Raw genomic sequence first — 17860 nt, 5'->3', positions numbered from 1 at the left:
AACTATGTCCAAGCAGTGCAGAAGTTTTGGCATGGTTTGGGTTCCCATGTTGCAGCCAACACTCACAAAACACTCCACAAATAGGTTTATGAAATGCTTACATGGGCAAAATATGAGTGAGAGAGAAAAGGGGCAACAGGAAGAGCAGGAGATTGAAGTAAATTATTGAGAAAAGGGGAAGTTGAGATTTATTTGTGAAGAAGTTTGTTCGGACTACAATGTTAACATTAAGGTGGGTTTGGATTTGTAAGATTTTAGCAGAAGACAGATTCAATACTGTAATGTGAGTAGTGTCACTGTGTAACTTTACATTCTGTTTCTCACGTGAAAAACATCTGTCATTTTTCTTTCTCACTTTCTATTTATAATTCTGCCACTTTCTCCTCCTTTCATCTCCCTCCACTCTGCTGACTTTCCTCATCAGTCTTTTGCTTCTCCTGCTGTCCCAGTCTGGCTACTCTCTGCTGCTGGGATGGGTGGAGTCTCCTGGATATCCTAAAGGATACTTACCCCATTCCAGTCTGAACTGGAGCAGGTGTGCCCCCAAAGGTCACACCCTCTCCATCAGGCTCGTCCACCTGGACCTGGAGGACAGCCCAGACTGTGAAAGCGACAGTGTGAAGGTAAGAACAACCTCCTCATGTTTAATACCTGATACAATCTCTGTCAGACCTTTCCTATCTTCCATTTATTTGTAGGTGTTTTCAGATGGAAGCTTAATTTCTCTTCTGTGCGGCAAAAGACCGTTTGAGGAGCTGGAATCCACTGTAAACCCGCTGCTCGTCTCCAGTCCTGGCGGCTGTCTTTCTCTTTCTTTCCACTCTGATTACTCAAATACCAGACGACACTCAGGATTCAGAGGCTTCTACACCACTCAAGGTGAGACAGAGGAGAAAAATATATAGAGTGAATAAGTTATATTTGCCTCAAAGCTGACCCAAGACAGCCTTTATTATTGTGATTTTTTGCATGGTTAGTATTTATGGACACTAATGCATAATGCTACAGTACAGCACATACAATACAGCATATTAGAAAGCTGTTACAAGGACTTAAAAAAAAAATTAGAAACACGTCAGCTTGAAACATAGACCCAAAGCACATTAGAGCCTTAACTGCACTTTCAGTTTTAGTTCAAGGTGCAAAGAGTTGCTGATATCTCATGTACATTTTGTTAGAGGGCATCAACTAACACAATGCTTTCAAGTGATAGAAAGTATATTTATCTGGTATGATGTATTCTAACTTGTAATACATAAATGTAACTTAAATATCTAACATTAAGACAGTAACCTGGAATTACTGTGACATTGTTCAATTATATAGTTTATTTATAATCTTAATCTGCTATTTTTTTATTAAGTTTTTATTGTCAAATGTGTAAGTTATTTGTGCTTTAATGGTGTAATCTTGTAACTGTGTTTTGTATTTGCTGCTGTTTATCTTGGCCAGGACTCCCTTGTAAAAGAAGTTCTTAATCTCAATGGCATTTTTCCGATTAAATGAAGGTTAATAATAAATGTCTCAGTGCACTCCAATTACCAAAATGACCACACCTAATGTCACTTTCTAGTGAAATCCTCCTGCTTCATACGGATGCACAATCAAATGTTATGCTGTTATCTCAGTGGTGCAGATCTCTGTTTTGCAAAGGTTATATTACTGAGCTCTCTTCAAAGTGGTGTGCTCTCTCAATTTGCATCAGCAGTAGGCCACCTGAAACCTAAATCTCAATGTTCCAACTGTTACGTTAAATGACTGGAAGGTGTGTGACAATGATTCTTTTCTCTGTCTGACTTTACCCAAACTTTCTGGTACAGATTACGATGAATGTGAGGATGACCCAGAGAACGGTTGCACGCATTTTTGCCACAACTGGATTGGAGGGTACCACTGCTCCTGTCGCCATGGTTACCACTTAGATGCAGACGAACACACATGCACTGGTATGGTATGATTCATTTTAACAGTGAGGTGAGAGCGCATTAAACTTGACAAATAAAGGAACAAGGAACAGACATGAAACATGAAGTGAAAATCTGAAAATAGAGGAAGCAAAAGGGAAGCGGGGGTGGATAAAAATGAGAAGGAGGCTGATTGTGTAATTTTGCATGATTATGTTAAAAAAAAAAAGAGTGCGATTACCTCTTTCTGTTATCGTCTTATCTTTAACATAGTGAGCTGTACAGAGGATCTGTCAGGGCTGAGATATGGTGACATTTCCAGTCCCTCGTGGCCCGGTTCATATGCAGAAAATGCCAGATGTGTGTACACTCTGTCTGTGGAGACCCACCAACAGCTGGAGCTGCACTTCTCTGAGATTTTTGATGTGGAACAAAGCCCTGATGGCCAGTGCATAGATACATTGACGGTAGGGATTAGGCCAGAGGATTTACCACATGGTTTTCTTTAAAATGCATTCACAGAACATGAAACAAAACGCAACCTTAGAACCAAGTGTTGAAACCATGGATTTAACAAGTTGTGCACATACTCCTTTCAGTTTCAAACATTTGTTCCCTTTTTCCCATTTTCCCCCCATTTATCAAAGTAGACTTACTGATTCACAGTCAAAGTAGAGTGAAAACAAATTTCTACAAAGGGATAGTAATTGCTTACCAACTTCAAATCAGTACAGAACAGTCACTATTGGCAACAATAGCAGCAAATGATCAAGATCAAACACTTAATTTTACTTTACGTTCTATTGTATCTTGTTTTTATTTATTTGATCTTATTTATTTATTTTATTCTTTTACTTATCCATGCTGCTATACTGATGAATGGTGGAACACTGAACACTTTTTGTCCTGTCTTTTTGTTCTGTCTGAAAGCTCCATCAAGTACCTGTCTTACATGTTCAATGTATGTCTTGTTGTAATATCAAAGCAATCACCTAGACTGCAAAACAAAACTACCTACAGGTACAAATAAAGTAACCTTGAACCTTGATTACATCTTTTGCACAGTCCAGCAGTTACAGGTATAATTAGTATAATCTCAGTTTCCTCCCTTTATTGTACTTCTGTAGTCTTCATGCATGTTGTGTCCAAATAGAATAGAATAGAATACACTCTAAAAAATGATAAGTTGGCTCAACGTAAAAAAACTGATGTAACAATTTCCATTAATCTTTTTAAGTTATTTCAACTTGGCCATAATTGCTTAAATGCCACAAGACTTCTCTAGTTAGGTAAACTCTATTACTTTAGTACAAACAATATGATTTGCGTTTTACTCTACAAGCTTAATTAAGTCAAACTAACTTAATTTTAATTGTGTAAAAACTACTCCATTTAGTTATACTGACTTATTGTTTTACTTTTATTCTACTCAAAAATGTCCATACAAGTAGTTACCTTAATTTTTTGAGTTGGCTTAACGTATTTCTGTACAACAGAACAAATTCCACACAGAAATTCCAGTTATATGATCATACCGCTTAATATTTCTCTATGCATCTTAATTACTAGATCTGTCTGCAGGTTGATATCTCAGTTGTACACAGTGCTGTTGTCCCCATCCTATTACTAACAGTAAATTATATTTGTCAAGCAACTAGGAGTTACATTGAATAAGGTAACCACAGATGGTAATAAACAGGAAAGGCATCGTTTGGCCTACAGCTCATACTCATGGTGCAGTTCAAACACAAACACAAAAAGGCCAATAAACATTAGCATGCACACATTAACTCAAAATTAACACCAACACCACAACCCTGCTGGACCCTTGCACATAAAATAACACATTTTCAACAATATACCCAATATCCACAATGTAATGCAGCAAACACACCACAATATATACTACAATTTTAAATTAGAAAGGAGCAAAATGTGTATTATTCAGTCCTTGAATAATTAAAACCACTGTTGCAGAAACAAAGCTAAATTCTAACAAGTCTTAAAGTTTGGTAAAGTTCTATGCAAAATCGTGTTTCTCCCTTTTTTTCTGTGCTTCCCTCCATTTCTTGTGGTTGGTGTGGTCTGTCTACAAACATGTCCAGGCACTTCAGCTTTGTACTCAGCTTTTAGAGGAAGCTTACAAGATTTTTAAGTTGTACTAACTTAATATACTTCTTTGTTAAGTTAAAGGCAGAAATGTCTGTACAAGGTAAAATAAAAAATAAAAAAAACAAGGTGTATTAATGATGATCAATATCTAAATGATAAGTTAAAGAATTATTAAGACTGTTAGATCCCTTTTACTTTGACCTTTTTGATAGCCATCCCGTGCATTTTACTTTTCAGTGATCTTTTGGCAAAACTAGAGTTTCACTTTGTGTTCCTCTTTGTTTGTTTTGTCACAGTTATGACTCACTAAAAGTCAGATGTTGATCAACTGATCAACTGAAACCCTTTAATAGAGGCTTATACATAAACAAACATGCATTTAGCATTTCAGAACTGGAAATGAATAATTATGTAATTGATGAAGAATATCTATAACCTGTGAGATATTTTTTATCTGTTTGTAGATAAAGACTCATTCTGGGAAACTGGGGCCATTCTGTGGCCACACACCTCCCCCATCACCTCTTCTCACCCACTCACATCGTGTCCACATCCACTTCAAGACTGATGGATTTGGCACCAACAAAGGCTTCAGTTTCCACTTCCAGACCAGAGGTGCCATAACTTTCTCACTTGTGGGAAAACTGCATTTTCTGTTAAGAAAATATTTGGACAAATCACCATCCTTTTGAAATGTGAAATTGCAGGCAAAGTGTGTCCTGCAGTGATAAGTCCACACTCCACTGTGTCTCCTCCGAAACTGGAGTATCATGAGGATGAAGTTGTGACAGTAACATGTGATGTTGGTTATGTTGCAAACACTGTGAGTAAACAGTGAAGCTCTCTAACCTATATTTATGTTTGATTAAGTCTGAACCAAAAACACTAATCCGCTTCATGTTGTGCAAAGCAGGAAGGTGCAAAGATCATGACTTCAGATTATGTGTCGACATGCCAGAGAGCAGGTGTGTGGAGCCCCAGTTACATCTGTGAACGTAAGTCTGAGTAGCACTCATCCATACTTATCTATGTGTCATAAAAATATGTTTCCCCTTATTTTAAGTTTTTTTTTTTTTTCCCCAAACACTTTTTTCCACTCCATGCAGCTGTGGATTGTGGTTTCCCTGATCTTCCAGAGGATGGCATCTTGATAATGGTGGGTTCAGGGAGCCAGTACGGAGACCAGATCCAGTTCAACTGCAGTTCGAAGTACTATTCACTGGACATAGATGGTAATAAGAATAGTTTTAACTATACAATGTCAAGAGACATACACAAAAAGCACTAATTTCTCCACAAATATACTTCTTTTTTGTCAGATTCCTACACTTGTAGTGCCACTGGTGAATGGGTATCAACTGATGGCAACGCAGAGATTCCAAAATGCATTGAAAGTACAGTGTTTATTTTTCTTTTACATTATACCAGCTATAATTTAGTCTATCTCCTTTCTCATGTACTAATATGTGAAATGCACTGACAATTGTTTGTGAACTTTAGCATGTGGGATGCCTAAAAGGAACCCTTCAAGTTCCGCCAGGATCATAGGAGGTTCTAACGCCAACCTGGGGGAAATACCGTGGCATCTTCTGATTAAAGAACCACGTAGAGGAGGAGCATCTCTGATCAATGACAGATGGGCTGTGACTGCAGCTCATGTTGTGGAGGGGCTTGAAGAAAACTCTTTGCGTCTCTATGGTGGACTGGTAAATGGCAGAACAGCAGAAGACAGGTTTTCTGGTGTAGTTTCCTTGGACAGTGAGAGGATCATTATCCATCCAGGCTACACGACACTTGTCTCCTCTGCCACTCGTACCAATTACGACAATGATATCGCTCTCATCAAGTTTACCTCAAAGGTCAATCTTGGCCCAAACCTACTTCCTATTTGTCTGCCTGAAGGGAACAGTGACTTAACAGTGAATGAAATGGGTATAGTGTCAGGCTGGGGTGCAACAGAAAGGGGCTTTAAGTCTGCCATATTGAAATACGCTCAGATTGGGGTCTACTCTCTTGAAAGGTGTCAGGATACACCCATCTTGCCACCTAACTATTACATGACATTCACTAATAACATGTTCTGTGCAGGATATGAGGGGAGGGACAGCTGTGAGATGGACAGTGGAGGTCCGTTTACTGTGCCAGGGGGTACAGGCAAACCCTATCGCCTAATGGGTATCGTGTCCTGGGGACCCCCCTGTCGTGAGCGTCAGTACAAGGGTTACTATACCAAGGTGGCAAATTATGTTGACTGGATTAAAAACACAATAGAAACAGTGGGAAACTCATAAAATGGAAAGATAAGCAAGAAAATAACATTCTTCACTAACCACACCATTGTAATCCGTTTCAAGACTCATTTACAAGTTTCAATGAAAATAAAGAACATGATCCTCAAATACAATGTACCACCATTAATCACAAGTGATAACGGTATGAATTCATAATTTGTGTTCAACCATCTGAAATAAAATGTGTTGCATCAACAGGCTGCTGTTTTATCTATGAGTGTTTACATTTATTGGAGTTTTTGTTTCAGGTGCAGAGATGAATAATATATAGAATCCTAAAAAAATAAAGACAGAATTTAATAAATGTTACAATAATTCAAATGATTTGAATAAAAATGATGTTCAGTACAGTTTGAACCTCAAAGATCACCACTGATTTAAGCGGTTTAATAGCTTCTTATCAATACTTGTAAATAATTCAGATAAAATACAGTTTGTCAGCTTTTCATTGTCATCACACATGATCCATTTGGATGTTCAGAGGGTTCATAGTAAACATGGAAACACCATCATCTTCAACACTGATTCACCAGTAAAACCCATGTAGTTTGACAAATGACAGCGGTTGTAGACACTTGTTTTTTACATTCAATTAATGCTATAGTTTGTTGAAAAAGGCAAGGCAAGGCAGATTTATTTGTATAGCACAATTCATACACAGGGCAATTCACAGTGCTTTACAAAAATGGAAAAGAGACAGATTAAAACACACAATTACATTTAAAACATAATCAGTAAAACATAAATAATAATCAATTTAAACAAAGTAAAAGAGAAGAGTGCAGATAGAACCCTTTCAGTTGTTCTATGCACAGTTGAACAGAGCTGTTTTCAGCCTGGACTTAAACATTGTCAGAGTAGGGGTCTGTCTCACGTCATCAGGAAGACTGTTCCAGAGTTTAGCTGCATAGAACTGAAACGCACCCTGTTTAGTCCTGACTCTGGGCATCAGCAAAAGACCTGTCCCTGAGGTTCTCAGGGTCCGAGATGGTTCGTATGAGACCAACACGTCACAGATGTACTTTGGTGCTAGACCATGGAGAGACTTATAAACGAGCAGAGCTGTTTTAAAGTCTATTCTCTTTTGCCTGTTTTCTCTGTTCTCATAACCTTTGAATTTACTCTTTATCTTTATGAATATCTACATGATCAATAAATTAAATATAGGAAAACACCTGATTTTCACCACAAAAAAAAATGTAGAAGATAAAATAAAAAATTATTATATTGGGAAAGGTTAGATTTAGAGAAAAAATATTTTGAAAGTCACCACAGAAATATTTGTAAGTCTTTAGGGGTTAAATAATGTCACATATTTTCATAATTTTTTGATGACTTTTTCTTAAGGTACTCCCTATTAAAATAACTAACCAAATGAATATTCCTGTGGTTTTAATCCTAAAAACTAAAAACAAATGTGAAAGGGCATTCTCTCTGGGAACACACTTATGTAAACAGTCCATTGACTTATGATGCAGTTGCACAATCCTTTGAAGAAACTCTGAAAAATGACTGCCCCCTAGTGTCAGATTCAGTTTTACTGCTGAAAGAGACTTTTAATAATATAACTAATTAAAAACAAAGCAATGGCATTTCTTTGGGTGAGGCTGCTCCACAGATAAAATAAAATATATATATATATAAAAAAAAAAACCTTTGCATTTTGTTTGTGGCGTCAAAACAGATACAATTCAAGTACAAGAGTTCTTTTGATTTTGCCAAGACAAACAACACCTATTCCTGGCATTGTCGTAGTGAGTTAACAAACTTTGTAAACGAAAGACTTTTTGACATTCATGTTCCTCCTGAGTGAGAAACAGCAGCAGCAACCGATCGGTTTACAGATCAGAGATGAGGTGGACTTACTGTATCATCTGGTAAGTTCTGTCTGCACATTTTGGTCCATTTTATGTTGCTCAAATAATATTTAGTTGTTGTTTATTTACATCTTCATTAAAAAAAAAAAGTACAATATGCAGTTTGTGTGCTATAATTGCATCACTATGACAATGTTCTGTATAGTGATAGATACATATATATATATATATATATATATATATAAAAATGATTTTCTTTTGCATTGCCTGATCCATTTTTAATGCACCTTAAACAAAGCCTTGACAATATAATATGAAAGCTGCTCTTGTAGATTGCGTCATTGTGTTTGTCCATTTTATGTTTGCTAAACTTTGGACCAGCTCAGATGACCACAAACTGATAAACAGATCGACCTCTGTTTCAGGTTTCTGTATGTGTCAATATGTGAGAGTGGGCCGCTTCCTGACCCTGGGCCGGTAATGTATGGGGAGGTCCAGTCCCCTCAGTACCCCGGGCCTTACCCTCCCAACCTGCAGGAGCAGTGGGACCTCAGCGTACCAGAGGGCTTCCAGATCCGGCTCACCTTCACACATCTGGACATTGAAGCTTCAGCAGGCTGCCATTATGACTCCCTCACAGTCAGAGCCTCTTCAATATGTTTAAAATCCTAAAAACACACCAGTATCGTGGCACCTTGACCCATACCTCAATAGAATCTTACATTCTTTGCCCTTTAGGGCTTTTTTAGCCCACTGAGTAGATATAATTCTACAAATGGGAACATGATTATCATGGAAATGCTAATATATTCATAATTGGCCTATGTCTGCCTTAAGCAGACCACTATTGGAGTAATTTTGTCAAAACAATGTCTTTTTTGTCATCATAATAGTTTTGAAGATATCACTGCTTAGCAAATTGTGTGTGTGTGTGTGTGTGTGTGTGTGTGTGTGCGTGTGCGTGTGCGTGTGCGTGTGTGTGTGTGTTTAATTATTGTGAAAGGCTTCCATTTTCAACACTCACAAGACTTCTACAGTGATGGAACTGGTCAGGGTCAGATCTGATAAAACAGGGTTAAGTTCTGACCATTTCTTTGTGGTGTAGCATTGACCATCTCCCAGTGCTGCTGAATACATGCATTGACAGTGCATCTCACCTTTGTTCTTCTCTAGGTTTACAGATTTTGAGATGCACTGAATGTGTTAAATTTGTTGGAACATAAAACCAGTAGATCTGTTCCATGTAAGTTAAAGTCTGGGTGGTGAACTAGACACTGACATAACAAAGGGGAAGGTTCTAGACCTGAGTGAGACGTGATCTTGATGTCTCAGAGTTTGATGACTCAACTATAGCACTGTGATCCTCCTCCTCTTTCATTACCATGTGATGTATACATTCTATCACCGTCAGCGTTTTTGTAGTTAGTGTGTTCTGAGTAAGATCAGTGAAACTGTGGGCTTTCCCTCATGGTTTTACGCTTCATAATCCACAGGTTCTCTACAATGGAAAGGTCCTGGGGAAGTTTTGTGGGCAGGAGAATTCTGCTGATGGACATCATCCTGGCAATCAGAACATCTTGTCTCCAGGCAATAGACTCACCCTCGTCCTCCAGACAGACGACGGCAACCCAGAGCGCCACCAAAACATTGGCTTCTCTGCTCAGTACCAGGCCATAGGTATCATCTCCATCTTCTAACCTGTGTCTCTGCCCTTCACAGCATCTACAACAACTTTAACTTTAACTCTTCATCAACAGACATAGATGAGTGTTCAGCACCAGAACCTCGAAGTGGATCAGGTCCACTCTGCTCTCAGATCTGTCTCAACACCCTGGGTTCATACCTCTGCTCTTGTTACCATGGCTACGAGCTTCGCCAAGACCAACGCACCTGTGTTTGTGAGTATTTCTCACACATCACATGTACTGTGTTGTTGCAGGAGGCCAATGCTGACTGACACTATTCTCACTCACCATCACATTGAACTACTGGACTGTTGAAAACACTTAGCTCTGCATCACTGGAACTTAACCCATAAAGACCCAGCACTACTTTTGTGTCAGTTCCCTAATAAATTTTTCTCTGTATCTAACCTTTCTTAAGGGATTTATCACTATTTATTATAATATTATCCTCTGTATTTTGCATTTTATCAGTATAAATCAGATGTTTCCCTGTATTTAATTTACTGACCATGAAAATGTTCATAAAAGCTCAGCTTAAAGTTGAAGGTTATTATATCAAAAACAGAGAAAACTGCAGAAAAAGTGGCTTTTTCAGTAGAATCTATCATTACATGAAATTAAATCAATAATTTCCATCCACTATCATTGATCAAACTCCATGGTTTTTACTGGTGAATCACTGTTGTAGGCAGTGATGATGTTTCCATGTTCACTATGGGGCCTCTGAATGTCCAAATGGGTCATATCTGATGACCATGAAAAGATGACACACTGTATTTTACACCAATTATTTACATGTATTGATAGGATTAGTGGATGAAGTGCTATTAAACAGTTTAGATCTGTAGATGCTTTTGGTTGGTGATGGATGTTTGGGTCTTTATCGGTAAAGAGGAAGTAGTTTTACTGTAACATAATCTTTCAATGACCCCCTTCAATCAAGACCTAATAAAAATGCTCTACAGTAAATAACTGACTTTAGTTTATTGCTAAAAATGTTAAAAGTACATCTTCTCCATTTTGAAAAATTCAGGATCAAAAATTGAAATGTTGAACCGAGTTTATCTGCTGGTAGGTGTGTCCTGTTTACCCACTTTCATTTTTTGTCTAATGATGGTTTCAGGTAAAGGCTGCAAACAAGATTGGAACAAGTTCCTAAATTTTACGATGTCTAAAATGCTGCTGGTAGCGTCACCCCTTAAATCCAGAGTGTATTTGTCCTTTCAACAGACAAATATGAGAAAATCCTCTAAGTGTCAAACTCATCTGACACATCTTTCTACACAGTGACACTCAAAGATTACCATGAACAAACATCAAAAAGTACTTGTTTTGAGCGATGCGGTCCCGCAAATATTTATTTTTGTTGTGTTGGGTAAAATACGAGATATCGGTGTCATTTTGTATATACCACCACTCTTTTATGTACTTTATTCTACCATTTTGTTCATTCAATCAGTTTGTTCCTAATGACTTCATATCAGTTCTGTTTCTATCAATTTCCTCATGTACTCAGAGTCATAATCTGTTTTTTTTTTTTTTTTTCATATGACACTAATTACGTAACTAGTAATGTTTTGATAAGAAATAGGTAGGGGGGGTTGGTATGAACAGAAATATTGTTTACCTGAAGGCCTGACTCTAAGATGAATAAACACTTTGTTGTATGAGTTTCATAACACAAACAATAGTGACATATTCTCACATTACTTCTGGAAATGACATGAGTACATTTAGGTCTCAGCAAATTTTAAGTGAGAGTTTGAGTTGACATGCATTTGAGGTAGACTGCAAAAATCCACATCTTACCAAGTGTATTTTTCTCATTTCTAGTCAAAATATCTCATCACACTTAAAATAAGACATAATCACATAAAGAGTAACTTTTCAGTGAGATATAAAGAACATATTTTTGGACAATAGATCTTGAAAATCTTATTTCAAGAAATCTTACCCAGATAATTTTCACTTGTTCCATTGGCAGATTTTTTTTTCTTGCTTAATTCAAGCAAAAAAAAAAAAAAAAATCTGTGAACAGAACAAGTGAAAATAATGTAATGAAACTCATAATGTGCTTGCAGAACTTCAGCTTTTTCCCCTTTGTTGTCACCCAGTATCTTGTGTTGGTGGTATATTTGATGAGCCAGAGGGACATCTATCCAGTCCAGGATATCCAAACCCCCCACCTCATGCCGTGGACTGTCAGTATGTCATCTCAGTAGAATCCGGCTTCATCATTTCTCTCAACTTCACCGAAAACTTCCAAATTGAGAGTCTGGACACTGAAGAGGGCCTGAGCTGTCCCTATCACTGGTTGCAGGTGACAGCAATTGGCTGAGATGTGGAACTAAAACTATTTCATGCCATTCAGTAACTGGGTGCATTGCTCGTCTCCTGAAAGGTGGCCATCTCAGGTCGAGAGCCCAGGAAGCTGTGTGGTGAAAAGAGTCCAGGTTTAATGGTTACAAACTCCAACAAGGTCACACTAGACTACCACATCGACACTAAAGGACAGAGTAATGGCTGGAGTCTGGACTACAGCACAGAGAGTAAGAGAATATAATATTGCATTAAATATATAAAGTACCTATATGTAGTACTGTGCAAAAGTCTTAGGCAGCCTTCATCTTTGTTGTTTTTGCAGGGTTGTAATGTGAATGTGTCTTTATTTCTAACAAGAAATCTGCAGGAAAGATATGCACAGTATTGAAAAACACACAAAATTAGCATAAAGTCAATATTTACTGTGACTTCCATTTGGATTCAGTAAATCTTCAGCTCTCATGGGTTGACTGTCCTGTCTGGATGTTTTCTTAAATAATCTTGAGTTATTATTACACACCCTCAGAATGTCCCTTTCATGGTCTTTATCCTTTTCTCTGCCCAGATGATCCCATAAAGCTTCTATTCATATTTTTTTCATACTATTCTATTTATTTATCTTTTTGGAAATGACTATACACCTACATTTCTCACTCATTGTATTAATATATATACAACAGGTATATGCAGCAGATATGTAAACAGTTGAAGATTTATGTAGATAAAGTATCTATATACAGTAAAGAATCCAAATCAGAGGGTTTTAGGTTCTAATTTCTGTGTGTGTGTTTCAATGCTGTGCACATATTTCCTGCATATTACCTGTTAGAAACATGACAACCCTCTAAAACCAACAAAGCTAAAGGCTGCCTAAAATTTGACTGTATATATTAATAGTAATACAGTATACAAACTGCAATTAATGGGTTACTTTGGCACTCAAGTCATTTACAGTTACTAACATGGAGTGTGGTTGCGGTTAATGCATAAACATGAATGAACCCTCTCGAGGACTAAGTGGTTCAGAAAACAAATGAATAAGCATGAATGTGCAGCAGATGTTTAACATTCCTTTGCTCCTGTTGTTTCAGGGGTGAAGTGTCCATCTCCAGGTAGTGTCCCTCAAGGCAGAGTCACTCCTGTCTTAGCGGAATATTTCTACAGAGACTACGTCTTTGTGCGATGTGACCAAGGATACAAGCTCATGATGGTTCCATTTTTTTTCTTCTTATATTATTCAGTGCTCATAAGGACCACATTTTTATATGTTTCCCTCCTCTCTTTGTCAGAATGGTTATGAGATTGACAGTTTCTCCGCCATGTGCCAAAGCAACGGACAGTGGCACCTCCCTCTGCCAGAATGCCACAGTATGTAAATGTTCAACTCAAAGTTAAAACACCTATTGAACGTGACTGAAAACAGCTGATTTATTGACTTATATTATGGTTTACATGTGTGTCTTGATATCAACATGCTTATCATTGTTTGGCTCTTCTTCAGTAATTGATTGTGGAGAACCGGAGCCACTGCTGAATGGAGGCCTGACCTTCCTGAGCGGTTTTCAGAACCAGTACCGTTCTGTTGTTCAGTATCACTGCAATGAACCATTTTATTCCACCCTCAGTGGTGACAATGGTGAGAATCTTTTTAGATTAGATTAGATGAGACTTTATTGATCCCACAATGGGGAAACTCACTGGTCAAGGCAACAACAGAATAAAGTGCAAGAACAAAAAATGTGCATGCATAAACATAATGCAAAAGACAAACAATATAAAAATAGTAATAACAGTGGTAAGTAATAACACTCTGTAGACTGTATACATATTTACAAAAGAATGGAATTCCAAAAAGTCACACAGAACAGATGAGACACATACAGGACAGGGTTCCACTGTTGTGCCATTCAGTCTGACAGTGGCGGGGATCATTGTTTATATCTATTTGTGAAAGTGCATTTTAAGATTTTTACCTCCTGCATGATTCACCCAATTAATCTAACAGCAAAGGGACACTTGATCTTAGGGTTAAAGATAGAGCTGAGTGGAAGTGGCTCGGGGTCATCCACAATCTGTGGTTTGATCACTGGCTCCTTGAGTTAATATGCTAAAGAGTCCTTGAGTATTTTAAATTGCAGATACCCTTCTATATTTTCTGTTTTTACTCTTAAATGTTCTGCCTGTCTGCACTTTGTTTTCCGCACTGCACTTTTTTTTTGCAGCTTTAACAATGCATTTTCCCCTCAGTGGGAACAGTGAAGTCATATCTTATCTTGAGCAAGACACTGAACCTTAACTTGTTCTAAGTGACAGTGTAGATCACCAGAAGGTAGGATTGCACTCTTTAAATGCAGCCCTTTTTAGCATTCACAACAGCACTGGTATCGGATTAGGCCAATAAGCAGTTTCATGCCCAACACTGAATTCTGGAGTAGAATTTCATGAGGATGGAGATCAAAAAGTACAAGATGTTCAGCTGCTGTTAAGTTGTTCTAAGTGCAAAGATTACTGTCAAACTAAAATTGTATTTTACCTTGTTCTTTCAGTTAGTTTAACCTGTGATGCAGACAGAAAATGGAGAGCCATCAATGATGTTACGCTACTGCCAACATGCATACCAGGTACTGTGTTTTGTTACAACAATATCACCTTGAAATAATTAAGTCTGTATTTACTTTTACATGAAACATGAAATCTGTATTTGGTTGAACATGTAGTATTTTTCTGTGTTCTTCCCAGTTTGTGGTCAGCCCACAAATCTCCTGTCCTCCTATCAGAGGATCATTGGAGGAAGTGATGCTCCAGAAGGCGCCATCCCCTGGCAAACGCTACTGACTGTGGATGGCAACAGAGGAGGAGGCATGGTGATTGCAGACCGCTGGGTTATGACAGCAGCTCATGTCCTTGTGAATAATGGAGTGGAAGCAACAACCCAGACGCTACGAGTAAGACAGACGTACAATTTAATATACTGTATCTGTGTAGGTGCTACCTTCTTGTGCCTCTGTGTTTTTAAACAGATGTACACTGTTTTTCCTCTCAAACTACGTGTAGGTAGCAACAGGAATCATTGAGGTCGACTCCTCGAGGCTCTCTACAACAAGAGTTGCCTCAATTCATATTCACCCTGGATACAACAAGCTGGACAAGTTACAGTATGACAATGACATTGCCCTGATCAAACTGCAAGACCGCCTCACATTCAATTCATCTGTAATGCCAATATGTTTACCTCCAGATGGTGCAACGTATACCCCAAGTATAGCGGGGTAAGATAAAACCAAGCCCTTTGTGATACTGTAAATTCTTACTGTGTTACCTCTGTAACTTTGATTTCAGTCCTTCTACTTTGTGTTTTATCAGTAATGGTTTTGTCCTTTTTTTTTTTTTTTTTTTTTTTTAATCTTATCAGTTTCTATAGCTTCTAAACATAACATCTTCATTTTATTTTCGTATTAAGTTAGTCTAAATGTGTCTACTCTGTGTTTTCCAGGCTGTCATCAGGGTTTGGTATCACCACAGACCGAGAGGGCAAACAGCTAATAACAAACAGACTTCAGTATGTGCGCCTCCCTGTGGTGACACAACAGAATTGCAGGAATTCAATCAATGCGCTAAAGAGAACAAATAACCAAGTACCCAGTCTGACAGACAACATGTTTTGTGCTGGAGTCCCTGAAGGTGGGAAGGACTCCTGCCAAGGTGACAGCGGAAGCGCCTTTGCCCTGAGGGATGATGGGAAGTTTTGGGCTGCTGGGATTGTAAGCTGGGGTGTTGACTGTGGAGTGCCAGGGAGATATGGAGTGTACACAAAGGTCATTAACTATGTGGACTGGATCCGCAACACCATGCAGGAGAACTGAACCAAATCTGCTAAATTAGACTAAAACAGGAGAAAAGTACTCCAAAATCTACAATCTATTCTAAAAAGTGTGTAACAACACCACCTGCCTGTTCAATGAATGTCATAATGCCTGTTGTATAAATGAATAAAAGCCTATGACAGCACAGCATATTGAGTTTAAATATATATTTCACCTACATAATAATCGTAACTAAGGACATCATTGTAATGGAAGGTTCCCAGTTAGTCCCTTCATCACTCAAGGCCTTCATTCCCAGAAAGAGATTTACACAGGTGCCTTAAATATGTCCAGGATTTAGTATATTTGACAGTAAGTGAAATGCGGGATGTGTCACTTCACAATCTTATTACTTGTCAATTGTTACTTGTGTATACAGACATGGTCTTACTGACGCTAAAAATCAGGCTAATTAGAGATGTCTCTTTGGAAATTGTCACATGGTTGACTTTCACATTCGAGGCCAGAGAAACCATCAGTTGTTCTCAGTCACCAGGAAAAGCCCAGCACTGAGCAGGCTGAAGATGGGACTGTTTCTGTGAGGACTAACAGAAAAGGCCTTCAGCTGGGAGGTTAATTGTGTGTTGCATATACTGTAATGTTAATGATAAACCACTATTAAAATATTAATGGTCATGCAGCCCATCCCGACTCGAAAGATTGTTTGTCATTTGTATTTCTCGTCCACTGACTCCAGTGCAAAGTTCAGTGTTGTCCACATCTGGTTGTGTGAGCACCATGTTATTTGTCCCCTTGCTTACTGCAAAGAGGGAGATGATTGTGAATGCTGTTGGATGAAGGGTCAAAGTCATGAACAGGTTAGGAACATGTAACTCACATGACTAGTATTTTACAAAAGTAACAGCTATAATGGATTAAAATGGTTCAACACAGTTATTGTGCTGTTAGTAGCTGCATTGTTTTCATATACCCACTAACATGGGGATCATAAGAACATGTATTTCGAAGGTAAACTACTCTTCTCTCATCTTGGATTTATGATTATTATGACATCAATATATTACTGACAGGCTACTGTGATTTTCATTCCTTCTCTGACTTTTGGTTGGTGGTTACTTTCTGATGGCTGACAGACATTGCATTAGAAATTGTCCATTCATGTTTCAGAAATCAAACATAACCTCTCACTATGTTCTCAAGCAGGACAATTCGCCAAGTCATCTGTCACAAATCAAGCTGAGTCTTTCATCAAATAAGTCTCAAGACCAAAAGAATAGCTTCAGAAGAGGGTTTCTGGCTTTCTTGTGGGAATCCTGGTATTCCGGTATATGTATCAGGCAACTGAAACAAAATGGAGACCGTCAACAAGCACCACACAGCTCACACTGGGTTAAACCAGTCTGGCACTATTATTTTTTAATGTGAGTACAATGAATCATCTTCATTAGTACCTAAAGCCTTATCAGGAGCTGAAATGATGATTAAATTTATTTATTGGTAAGAGAAAAATACTCACAGATTTGATAGTTAAATCCATGTGGATTTAACTGAATCATAATGTCAGTTATGTGGCTCATAATCACAGAATGAGACTGCAGTTCAAAATCCCTAGAAACTGTAGTGATATCCTGCCAGTTGTTCTACTACAATAATAAATCTGATTTATAGATATGACTGTGAATGTTAAAATCTGAAAATTGCATAATTTGGACTGGCTAATCCTGAATTGTGTTTAGTACTGGTTGTTTTATTCTTATGTGGCCTTTTTCTATTTTAATTTACCGGTACTTGTTTTAATGAGTTATGTCTAAAAATGTTTGGAAGAACTGCATAAACCTGCTTGTGTGATGCTTCATAAAGTAGTTCTAACTTGCAAAACATTATGGTATATAACTAAAATGAATG

The 17860-nt window shown here is 37.9% G+C and overlaps 2 protein-coding genes across 2 annotated transcripts; both read left to right on the top strand.

The window, feature by feature from the left end:
- Window positions 1-111: 111 nt before the first annotated feature.
- Window positions 112-6504, top strand: c1s.2 (complement component 1, s subcomponent .2). Its single transcript, XM_030157219.1, has 11 exons — window positions 112-232; window positions 425-623; window positions 699-879; window positions 1821-1946; window positions 2178-2371; window positions 4481-4631; window positions 4724-4839; window positions 4930-5011; window positions 5123-5248; window positions 5336-5410; window positions 5517-6504. The coding sequence occupies exons 1-11, from the start codon at window positions 219-221 to the stop codon at window positions 6305-6307; spliced, it is 2055 nt and encodes a 684-aa protein (XP_030013079.1). The 5' UTR covers window positions 112-218; the 3' UTR covers window positions 6308-6504.
- A 1599-nt stretch (window positions 6505-8103) lies between these two features.
- Window positions 8104-16296, top strand: c1r (complement component 1, r subcomponent). The gene is made up of 13 exons (XM_030158417.1): window positions 8104-8174; window positions 8550-8763; window positions 9618-9801; window positions 9882-10022; window positions 11924-12129; window positions 12211-12358; window positions 13223-13341; window positions 13421-13499; window positions 13633-13767; window positions 14678-14752; window positions 14871-15076; window positions 15186-15400; window positions 15625-16296. Exons 1-13 carry the CDS (start codon window positions 8104-8106, stop codon window positions 15992-15994), a joined length of 2163 nt encoding a protein of 720 aa, XP_030014277.1. The 3' UTR covers window positions 15995-16296.
- Window positions 16297-17860: the final 1564 nt, after the last annotated feature.

Source organism: Sphaeramia orbicularis, chromosome 16, assembly GCF_902148855.1.
Source record: "Sphaeramia orbicularis chromosome 16, fSphaOr1.1, whole genome shotgun sequence".
NCBI lineage: Eukaryota > Metazoa > Chordata > Actinopteri > Kurtiformes > Apogonidae > Sphaeramia > Sphaeramia orbicularis.
Note: the sequence above shows the minus strand (reverse complement) of the source record. Positions and strands in the feature narration are given on the sequence as shown.